The sequence below is a fragment of the Xenopus tropicalis genome, chromosome 4, assembly GCF_000004195.4.
Source record: "Xenopus tropicalis strain Nigerian chromosome 4, UCB_Xtro_10.0, whole genome shotgun sequence".
NCBI lineage: Eukaryota > Metazoa > Chordata > Amphibia > Anura > Pipidae > Xenopus > Xenopus tropicalis.
The window spans coordinates 32,717,104-32,729,372 of record NC_030680.2 but is presented as its reverse complement, the minus strand read 5'-3'; the positions used below and the strand labels follow the sequence as shown (position 1 = coordinate 32,729,372).

General features: G+C 41.8%; 1 protein-coding gene across 3 annotated transcripts in view; it reads left to right on the top strand.

The window, feature by feature from the left end:
• The first annotated feature begins 273 nt into the window (after nt 1-273).
• ppp2r5b (protein phosphatase 2 regulatory subunit B', beta) overlaps nt 274-12,269 on the top strand; it is a 41,449-nt gene continuing 29,453 nt past the window's right edge. Inside the window, exons 1-2 of one of the 3 annotated variants that reach the window (XM_012960410.2) lie at nt 274-626; nt 4,188-4,523. In XM_012960410.2, the coding sequence (XP_012815864.1) occupies nt 4,331-4,523 (193 nt within the window). In that variant the 5' untranslated portion in view covers nt 274-626; nt 4,188-4,330. Of the gene's footprint in view, nt 1,144-1,296; nt 1,341-4,187; nt 4,524-12,269 lie in introns of those variants that run through there. The other 2 variants (XM_012960409.2, NM_001100279.1) reach the window with 2 other exon arrangements.

Genomic DNA, 12,269 nt, shown 5'->3' with positions numbered 1-12,269 from the left:
TGTATTGACAGATTCTTAGTCATCATTTTATAGATAGATAGATAGATAGATACACACTGAAATACTATCTGTATTCTGCATACACTCATTCATTCCATCCTTTCCTATGCAGCCTATATAACTACAAGCAGCTGTTCCTTTAAATCCAGCATGATCACAGCCAATGGCTTTATAGGGTGGTGACATCACCCCCCAGCAGTGACGCAGACCCTATTATTAAAAGGCCAATGGATGTGCATAGCCAGGATCACATGACATCTGGGAGAAGTGAAGGGGAGGGGGAGGTATTGGTTTGGGTTTTGTCATTGTACTGATCCTGCAGCCTCAGATAAAGAGGGGGCTGCTGTTATTTAGGAAAAGGGAAATCCTTTTAATCCTCCATAGGCTTTTCATCCACTGGCCACTAAAAGAACAGGGAAGCTGCAGATATTTTATATGGGGAAAGAAGACGGACCCTTTGCATCAAGGACAGATGACAGAAAGGAGGGTCACAGAGGCCTAAGAAAAATCCCATAAGGAAGGAAATCCTAAAAGTAGAATCCCATTTTCCGCCGAGGGTCTCAGCTGCGCCGCTTTCTGATTAAATTGCCGGACTGCACCATTACCATCATTACAGGTCCCAAGGGGTAGGTGTTACGGCTCATTTCCATGCATTCCCAGTATCTTCCCATATTTCTGTTCTGCAAGATCCCACAGGGATGCTCTAAGGAAAGAAGGGCCGGTTAATTGTGCTAAGGGAGGACTGGACAGAGGAGAGTGAAAAGAGCAAAGAGACAGCCAAGTCTATAGTGGATTGTGGATTGCAACCATTTGCTAAAGGACAGCATCCTGTTTTGGATGAAGATTTAGGGCCTGATAATTTAGTCCTGGCTTTGTACTCCCCGGTCCAGGAGACCATCCCAGCTCTTGCTCCCAGAATCCTGCTGGCTGGACCCTACAAGCCTACACCTATAGCCCATTGTAGAGAGAGCCTTAGAATGCAATTTCTGGACATACTGGGTTGTCAGTGCAGCTACACTGTGACAAGCTGAAGACTGAATACTGAAACCCACTAAGGGATGCAACAAGAAGGACCTGTGGATAAAGTCTTGACCTTTACAGCCTTTTCTTTATTACCAGAAACACCTCGTATTTTTGACAACAGTACGTGCAGTTGTTGTCCCTTTAAAGCCATTGTTGTACACGATTACTGCCATTGTTTTAGTCCCATTGCGAATTACTTTTGGAAATATTCTGGATTGTGTGGGGTTTTTCTTTTTGGTCTCTTTGTCAATTATATACCAACGCTGCAAGAAAGGGAAATATCAAAGTAAGAGAATACAGGAGGGAAAGTTACAGAGGTTAGTACTTGCCATGTCATGCAAAGTCCTGCTGAGACCTTTGTGCCAGGTCAGTTAGGGCTATGGTGCTCACTTGTACATGCACAGTGTCACAGTGCCATCCAAATGAGCTAAGGCTCATTATAACCAGATCCAGTTTTAGGATATAAGAAAAAAGGTCAAAGAATGGCACGTAGGGTGATAACCTGGGTCTTAAACTCTCTAAACTATTTTTTCTTCTGTCTTAATTCACCTCTTTATTCTCCAATTCTCTGCTCTTTACATACTTTCATCTATCCTTCTAGCAGTTTCTTCTCTATACAGTAATGGGGAATGGCCACGGTATAGGCTAAAAGGGCCAAATGGCTGGGTGAGTGGGAGGGCCCAGTGGTTTTCTTGCTACCCTGGTGGGCCAGTTCAACACTGTATTCTCACTGTATACATCTGCTGTTGTTAACTGCAAAAAATGTATTTGCATGGAGTGGCAGTGTATTGGTAGGTACACCATTCAAGGGACATGACCCTTATTGGCAAGTTTAGTTTTAAAATCACTTACCTGATACCCCAGGCCGGTGCTCCTGTTATCAGAAAACTGCACCTGTCCAGAGAATTTCTGAGTGAGCACCATGATCTTTTTCCTGCTTTGCGCCAGGTGCAAAGTGCCAAGGTTAGGTTTAGGCAAAATTCCAGCTTTTTCATTCTAGTGCTTCTCATTTAAACATGCAGTTAAGTATGAGGACAACAGTTATTAGGGTTCATTTTCAAAGCCCCTGGGCACAAGTGCAAGGGCACCAAGGGCCACTTGGATCTAAGAGCACTTGCACCTAGAGCGCAGCCATATTTCTTAGCTGCTTTAAATTGGCTATACAGGTATGGGATCCCTTATCTGGAAACCCGTTATCCAGGAAGCTCTGAATTACGGAAAGCCCATCTCCCATAGACTCCATTTTAATCAAATAATTCAGAATTTTAAAATGTATTTCCATTTTCTCTGTAATAATAAAACAGTACCTGTACCTGATCCCAACTAAGATATAAATAATCCTTATTGGATGCAAAATAATCCTATTGGGTTTAATTAATGTTTTATTGATTTTTTAGTAGAGGAATGGAGATCCAAATTACGGAAAGACTCCTTATCCAGAATACCCTTGGACCCAAGCATTCTGGATAACAGGTCCTATACCTGTACAATGAAGGATCCTATCTTTTAGCAAGGTTGCCAGATCATCACCATTTTGCGGGAGAGAATACAACCCTGGCTTAATATGCTCATTGCCCAACAGGATTTTCTATCTTTCCTGCTTGATATATGACAAATGCCCACCAAATATTGGTCAGAGAAGCCATTTCTTTGGCCTCATACTTGGGCCAATAAGCTGCTGACTGTCAAGGATGGGCAAACCAGCATTCAAAGACAGCTAGTGTATCTGCCAACTTTATACTGGTACTGGTGTTTAGCAACCAAAACACCAGTAATGTGCAGTGGGATATTCACAGTAGTTGAAAACACAGTAAGTAGCCCTAAACCCAGAATTGTTTGAAAACTTGGCTGTGAGTAGTTTCCAGTGATAATCTCACTCAGAGCTACAGGGCCACCCATAACCATCATTGCAAAGTTACCAACAAACAAAACACAGTGGACAAAGCCCTTATGATCTCTCTGTATATATGTAATTAATCACAACTATGAGAGCTGACAGGGGTTGCCTTGGGTCTGGCACTTAGTGAGGCCCTGCATAGCAGTAGTTGTAGCTAGGAGTAATGGAAGATAACAGGGTGGAAACCAGGTGTGGCAGAGCAAGATGGCAATAGCAGGGCAAGATGGATACTGTATAACTCAACCTGTCAGGTGGTGCTGAAAACCGAACTTGAGCAACAGTCGAATGCTTATAAGTAGGAAAGTCCCACTACTAATTGTCCCTGCAACAGCCTTGCTGTAACCCAGGGCCCTGTATTGCTCTGCTTTTATTCTACAATGAAAGGGATGGTACATATGTATGGTATATACAGTAAACGCTACCTACAAATAAGGGCTAGTTTTCCTTTAATGTAACATGATGAATATATTGTCAAATCGAATATATAGACTAATAATTCACATCCATCATCAGAGAACATGATATCAGCACTTTGCCTGGCAATGTATCTGAAAAGGCAGCTGTAATGTATTTAACGCTCAAGATAACAGCACTTACCTTCACTAAGGACTGATAAAAGGGCCACAATGAAATGCACTTGTATGCAGTTTCCTAGCTGGGTCGTTGAAGATTGTACACCTAGCTATAATAATTATAGACTTTAACCTCTCTTATATACAATAATTTCCATTAACATTATTTTTTGGACTGGAGACTAAGCCCCCATGCAGGGGGCTATTACAATCATCAGGACTGTCTAATCCGTATCTCTCCACTTGTTAAACTACAATCCTCTGCACCCCCTGAGATCCAGCTGATGTATGTAATATCCTGCAATAGTTACTCTATACATTGTACCTTTTGATACTGGTGGCTCAGGGCAAATACCCTCTCTTAGTATCATAACTAGATCATTTTAAGAGCCTTTTCCATTAACTGCTGGGTGCCCCAAAAGTACTCTTACAATCTGCTTCCCCTAATGTTACCCACCCGCATTCCCCATCCAAGCCTAAAATTGTCCCTAATTGTTTGGCACCACGTTTTTATGCTGAATTCAATAGGCCTTTGGTTGTAAATTGCGCCAGTGCATTTGCACAATCAGAGTTTTGCTTTCATTTTCTGGTAACAGAGTGATCATGCTAAATGTGTTTTTTTGTGTGTTTTTCTGTTAACAAGATAATTTTGTACCTTTGCCTGAATGTTAATTTACAATCCCTTTTAATTTCAGCCTTTATTTCTGGTGCAATGGCTGAGCCTGGTTCATCGAGTACATACATGGAGCTAACTATTTAGTCCACCCCAGACTGCTACCATCACCCTCTGTTGCCTGTTGCTGAACTGTAAAGGTTTGCTGCCATCAACCTCACAAAAATGGAGACCAAGCTTCCCGTCACCCCAACTAGTCCATCCTCCCCAGGACTGTCCCCTGTTTTGGCTGCAGATAAGGTGGATGGTTTTTCTCGGCGCTCCCTCCGCCGATCCCGCCAACGTCGCTCACATAGTTCCTCTCAGTTCCGGTACCAGAGCAAACAGCAAGAACTGACACCTTTGCCCCCTCTCAAAGGTGAGCATGTCGTTTATTCTATTTTTCCAAGTCCAGTCAGGCTCCAACTGGGATTCAGAATAGGCATTTCACACACAGGCCCACACAATTCCCCACTAGCCCACTAAATAGTGACTGCCTATGGCATCTTACAGCAGTCCCTCTGGCATTTGCCAGAACCCACAGATTGCCAGTCCGGGCCTGAGTCCAGCTGACATAGTGCTCAGCCATTTCTCAGTCTCTCTCTCTCAGGCTTGGTTACACACACAATGTTATAGTGATTTTACATCTTGTAGAGTGGAACTGAAAAACCTAGACAAGTGACGTGGTTTATCGGAAAGTCATTGTCAGAGGCATTCATGCAGTAATAGAGGTGCTATCAATGACAGAAAGAAGCATGAGGCATTGATTTTTAGGCTAGGGTTACACAAGTGGTTGTTACTCAGTATGCCTGGGTCTGCGTATGCATCCCTAGGGGGCCCAAAGCAGCTGTCCTCCTGGCAGACTTATTGCTATTGGTTGTTTGCAATCTGCAACCAGCAACTAATCCCTAATCTGCCTGTTTTGCTTGTGGATGCCAATAGAGAAAGTGCACTCTTTCCCCTGACAGATCATAAGTGGAAATTTCTCTCAGCCATATATACATGTGAGGAACCAGTTAACGCCTGGCTCCATTGGGGAATATATTTATTATTCAATAAACAATATTATGTATATTGGTGAAATGTTCCAACTGAGTTGCCCCTTTTAAACTTCATTTATCAGTTGTTCTGACCTGGAGTTGATGTGCTTTGCATGTATTTGGGTGGCAAACGTTTGAGGTTGGCAAGAAAAGATCAGCATTTGTTTATCTGTGTCTGGCAGTGGTACCTGCAGTTGGTGGTAGCAGCACTGTGGACATTCTGGAAAACCTACCCCCAACATGCATGACCCCATTAAAAGACAAATATCTGTGTATTCATTCACTTAGATGTCAGGGCAGTGAAGTTTTGTCAGTAGCCTCCTATGGAGGCTCTAGTGTTCCTGTCCTATAGCTGTCACCTTTTTTTTCAACAGCCTCAGCTCAATTTTGCGGGTGACAGTTGTATGAAGAATCAAGCAGTGAAGAGCAGTTTGTAGCCTATGGGTATGCAAGGCACAACGTCATACTAACTGATGTCATTAAGAGCTGAGCAATCTCAATCAGCAAACGTTCTATTATTAATGGCTTGCGTTGTTCCTTGCCGCTCTACGCACTATAGTGGGATAACACGGTATGGTTGAATAAGCTGCTGGAGATATCCATGGCCTTATCAAGGTCACCAGCTGATGTCACATCATAAAGAAATGCAGTTATTCTGCACATTTATCACCTACTTGTGAATGGGGGGCAAGAATAAATTGCTGCTCCTTTCTGGAGAAACGTTGCTCTCATTTAGCTGTTCAGACTCACTTATATAAACCAGGCCTTCCTCGCCCCTTAATCTCCTCTCTCCTCCCCACCTTCACGTTCTCTCTCTAATGTGATTCCTCAGATCAATAGCACTTTTTGTACACATAACATTAACATCCTTCCTAATGTCTTTTTAAGAGGCTGACGTGAACCAGACATCCCAGGCTTATATTTTCCTCTTTTTCCCCTTCCATCATCCCTTCAATTCCGGCTGATTCTTTCTGCCTTATTCCATACTGCTGCCCTATAGCCCGTATGGCCAAAAATCTAATTCCAAGGGGGGCAGATAGAAATCTGTCATCATGTTACAATAAACGTGCTCAGTGTCTGTCAGTACTGACTTGTACTTCTTGTACCGTGGAACATATTTTTCAATTGCTGGGGGAACTGATGTTTCCATATTTATCAGCACTTTTAATTCTATGCTCTGTTTTCTGTTAATGTGGAGCAAGAATTGTATGCCCAAAAATTGCTTCTATTTTGTCTTTTCTTAAAGAGGCTTCTTAGTCAAAATTTGTTAAAAAACCCACACAACATAGAAACCCTTAATATACTGTACCCAAATCTACCTTGAATACCATTTTTATATGTTGAAATTTAGCTGCAAAACAGTTCTTTTTATACATCATTTGAAATTCTGGAAAAGGGAGGAGGGACTAAAACACTGATGTTACAAATGGTAAAAACGTCTCCAAAGTTTACGGACAACATGCAGGAAGGATGTTCCTTTTCTTATTGACATCACATGTTCAGGGAATTGTGGGACTTGGAGAATGCAGGCTGAAGGCAGTCTGAGGACAGTCAACTACTGTCACATTTTATTTAAGTCTGAAAGTAGTAAGCCAGATCAGCAGGGGGACAGGGGGCGGGGCTTAGGAAACTGTTCCAAACCATATTATTGCATTAGAAATCATGAAAAGGCTGCATATTTTTCAAGTGATGTACAGTGGAGGAAATAATTATTTGACCCCTCACTGATTTTGTAAGTTTGTCCAATGACAAAGAAATGAAAAGTCTCAGAACAGTATCATTTCAATGGTAGGTTTATTTTAACAGTGGCAGATAGCACATCAAAAGGAAAATCGAAAAAATAACTTTAAATAAAAGATAGCAACTGATTTGCATTTCATTGAGTGAAATAAGTTTTTGAACCCTCTAACAAAAAAAGACTTAATACTTAGTGGAAAAACCCTTGTTTGCAAGCACAGAGGTCAAACGTTTCTTGTAATTGATGACCAAGTTTGCGCACATTTTAGGAGGAATGTTGGTCCACTCCTCTTTGCAGATCATCTCTAAATCCCTAAGGTTTCGAGGCTGTCTCTGTGCAACTCTGAGCTTGAGCTCCCTCCATAGGTTTTCTATTGGATTAAGGTCCGGAGACTGACTAGGCCACTCCATGACTTTAATGTGCTTCTTCTTGAGCCACTCCTTTGTTGCCTTTGCTGTATGTTTTGGGTCATTGTCGTGCTGGAACACCCATCCACGACCCATTTTCAGTTTCCTGGCAGAGGGAAGGAGGTTGTCGTTCAGGATTTCACGATACATGGCTCCGTCCATTTTCCCGTTAATGCGAATAAGTTGTCCTGTGCCCTTAGCAGAAAAACACCCCCAAAGCAAAATGTTTCCACCCCCATGCTTGACGGTGGGGACGGTGTTTTGGGGGTCATAGGCAGCATTTTTCTTCCTCCAAACACAGCGAGTTGAGTTAATGCCAAAGAGCTCTATTTTGGTCTCATCAGACCACAGCACCTTCTCCCAGTCACTCACAGAATCATTCAGGTGTTCATTGGCAAACTTCAGACGGGCCTGCACATGTGCCTTCTTGAGCAGGGGGACCTTGCGAGCCCTGCAGGATTTTAATCCATTGCGGTGTAATGTGTTTCCAATGGTTTTCTTGGTGACTGTGGTCCCTGCTAATTTGAGGTCATTAACTAACTCCTCCCGTGTAGTTCTAGGATGCTTTTTCACCTTTCTCAGAATCATTGACACCCCACGAGGTGAGATCTTGCGTGGAGCCCCAGAGCGAGGTCGATTGATGGTCATTTTGTGCTCCTTCCATTTTCGAACAATCGCACCAACAGTTGTCACCTTCTCTCCCAGCTTCTTGCTAATGGTTTTGTAGCCCATTCCAGCCTTGTGCAGGTCTACAATTTTGTCTCTGACATCCTTGGACAGCTCTTTGGTCTTTCCCATGTTGGAGAGTTTGGAGTCTGCTTGATTGATTGATTCTGTGGACAGGTGTCTTTTATACAGGTGACTAGTTAAGACAGGTGTCCTTAATGAGGTTGACTAATTGAGTAGAAGTGTCTAACCACTCTGTGGGAGCCAGAACTCTTAATGGTTGGTAGGGGTTCAAAAACTTATTTCACTCAATGAAATGCAAATCAGTTGCTATCTTTTATTTAAAGTTATTTTTTCGATTTTCCTTTTGATGTGCTATCTGTCACTGTTAAAATAAACCTACCATTGAAATGATACTGTTCTGAGACTTTTCATTTCTTTGTCATTGGACAAACTTACAAAATCAGTGAGGGGTCAAATAATTATTTCCTCCACTGTATATTGCAAAGCTGCTTGAAATTTTGTTTACTTTTAAATAAGCTTAAGTTGTGTTTGGGTGGAGTTCCCCTTTATATTATCCATTGTTTCCTGGTTGATATGAATGATAGAACACTATCACCACTGTGCTATAAGCTCTAAAGCTGACACATTAAGAATTCTCTTTAGTTATCTTTAGTTTATCTTTTATTTATTGCAGGACCAAGCTTATCTTGAAAAAGTCAATCAATGAAAATGTGTATTTCAAGCGATATTGTCTAGTTGAAGCTAGGAAATCTACCTGCTTGGTCCTGCAAACACTTAGACAATGGGCAAATTTTATTGCTAACAATGAAAATTTTTAGACCTGCCCAATCGATTCTGTGACCAATGTCGGATGAATAATCACCAGATCGATTAGTGCAATAATTAGAACATTACCAACTACCTTGCCCACTTATTCTAGCAGGCAGGGGCAATTTGTGTCCCCAGTAGCTGATGTTTGGGGTGAACCAAGGGGACTTCAAAGCCTGATGCCAATTGCTGCCTTTGCCTTGAATTAGTATTTCTCTTTCTTTTCGAGATATAACATCCTATACTTGTGGGTCAACTATCTCAATATTAGAATTATGATAAACAATCAGGACTCTGCCCTGATTTAGTCTTGATTTTGCCTATATTGGCCCACCTGCCCCTAAATGTCATTGTTCCGCTCCCTCCATCACCCACCCTGCACAACTAATCCCATGTCATTAGGGTGGATATTTTAAAACCTAATTCCTAATTATTTACTCATTATTTATTTCCTGTTATTTACATACCACTGACACATTTCTACAGCACTTTAATACATTTAGATGGAATCCAAAATTCCCAGGCAGGATCATTATCATGCTGATGACATGGAGGGTTAGTAGACATCACAGTATCTAAAAATGTGTGTGCTTGTGGCTAGCATAGGCTATTGTTTTGCACTGAGATGTACAGCCATGGCCAGTGTTCATTTCAGTGCAGTCATGCACTATGCTTCTGAAATGTTTCCTTATCAGACTTACAGTAAATACATTTTATAGATGAGAACCCAACCTGTAAGCTAGGTCTAAATATGTGAGTTTCAGGAATGGTGCTCAAAACCTGTGACAAAGACTGGGCAATGTAGAAATATGTAGAGAATGTGCCCATTTTAAAAGCTACTGGGGAACTGTACTTAGAATAATGTAAGCAGGCATCTGATTGGGTTACTGTACTGAGGTTTAGTGTCTATGTTACTATATAACTCACTGAATCTATTTTGTCTTTTTTTGGATCCATATAAAGTTAAAAAAGTGCAAGTAGTGCGTATAAGTGCAGTGTTAAGGTGGCCATACATATGCCAATAAAAGCCAGCTGTTGGCAAGCTTGGGTCTTCAATTTATCAGATCAAACAACTGGATCTGCCCAATTTGGCTCATTACGTGGGTGGGCAAAGAAAGCAAACTATTGAGTGGATCTTAACGTGCATAGCCAGATTCAGTAAGGTTACATCTGGTAACTTGCCATCTACATGCTTTCTAAAAATGACCCTGATTTTTGAATGATCTGGAAACCTTGGCTGCTTTGTATATTAATGGAATTTTAAAAATTTCAGCTCTTGTAGATTTTGACACTTAAGCTAGGTTTGCAGTGAAGGGTAGTGTCACTGTACACATTCAAGCATATGCCCCATATGCCCCTGCGCCTCATCACTACTCTCAACAGGTGGTGTTCAGTCTTAGGGGCACATTTGAGCATTTTTGGCTCATGAATGACATCAGGCACAGGACGGCCACCTTGCCTCCCCATGTGTGTGCTGCATTGGTGTGTGGGGTGGGAATTGGGCAGGTAACAAAGTGCAGGCAGTGGGGGGGACAAGGGCCCAAACTAAGGGTAGGAGAAAGAAGAGGTACATGTCTATCACCCCCCACCACTGCACCCTAGGCACGTATCTTTTCTGCCAATCTCTAGTTCCAGCCCTGCGCAAGAGATATCCGGTGTTACTCCACCAGCGTATTTTAGCTACATTATGTGTGACATAATCCTAATGATTGATAGTTGGATATTTCATGTGATCCTATATAATTACAAAGCTATATAAGACCGAGACTCCAATTCGGAGTTCATTTTGTGCATCTAATGCATCTTCGCTAAGTGCCGACTCTTAGTTCTTTCAACTTTCTATTCACTAAATTTCCTGTTAGTGATCAACAGCATTCTTATGACTGTTATTTAGCAGCCATCACAATGATACATCAGCCACATTGCACAACTTAATGTACTTTAAGGGGAATGCAATAAAAGTACCACCGAGGAGGTACACCAGGTGCACCCGGAGGTCTAGCATACCACAGAAACCAAAAATTGCTTTGTAGATAGGTGGATAATGTTGTGGATTGAATGTTACTGATACTCAGTAAATGAAGCAATAAATAGTGCAAAACACCACGTAATCTTGCCATAATATTAATAGGCTACTGCTGAACTTAATTTGAAATCGGCAGCAGCCAGTGATGTTATTGTAGTACAGGTATTGGGTCTATTATCTGGAAACCATCACCTAGAAAACCTAAATATATGTGGAATGCGCCATTTCCCATAGAATTTAAATAAACAACTAATAAAGAAGGACAAAAAGGTAGAGTTTCTGGGTGAGTGGTGTTGAGCTGTTAGTTTCAACCCCATCAAAGCGCTGATGCTCTTCTTCAAGAAACATGCCAACCTGTACTGTTACTCGGCCACATTATTACCGTGTCTTGGGCATCACCTCAGCTGCCCTGGGCAAGCACATGTGCATTACAGAACCTCCACATATTTCTGTACTGCACACATGCACAGCTTGCGTGGGAGCAGGGGGTGCCTAGGACAATGAAACAATATGAATTGGGGGGTCTCAGATGAAAAGTACCCCAGGCTGGTGCACTATTTTAAGATGTGCCTTGGTCCATGGTAGCAAGTAAGCAACTAGAATCACCGGGGAACAAATTGGTTCTCCCCACTGATTCTACCTTTTATTCTACTTCAGATTTTGACTGAGGTACATTAGCTTTGTTAACTAAACTAGAATAAAACCATGTTGTTGCAAACCATTGCTATTGGGTTTTTAATGTTTAATTGTTTGTAGTAGCCTTAAGGCAGGGCCAAAACTAGGGTTAGGCAGAAGAGACATGTGCCTAGGGTGCAACAATGAGGGGGGGGGGGTGCCAAGTTTCTTGGTTTGCCAAGAATCCCTCCACCACTTGTTCACTTCACCCCAAGGTTGTCACTCGGATTGCCTAGGGTGCCTGTTTTGCACGGCCCTCCACTGCCTTAAGGTATCCAAATTAAGAGAAGACGACTTATCCAGAAAGCCCCAGGTGCCAAGCATTCCAGGTACTAAATATGCATTCCACCTGTACAAAAATAAATATAGGTATTTAGCCTGATCTTTGCAGTGATCCTTTTTTCCAACACCTCATCCATCCCTAAATTTCTGTAAAACCAATTTGTGAAAGAATGAAAATGTGCCATATAATTTAATGAGGCAATCATTCCCATTCCTAATTTCCCAGACTCACAGTTCTGTAACATGTAATGTGCTGGGGCACAAATTCTAACAACAGATCCACTCTGTATCACACCCTGCTAAGCATTTATAGGTCTTGTGTGGTTAGAATATTGAAGGCAAACATGGCTGCCATATTTTACGGCACTGGATACTGTATTATTATATTTAATGTAATGGTACAGTCCTGCATCATACTTATGCATGATATCAGTTTACGAAGGGTATCACTAAATGTAGT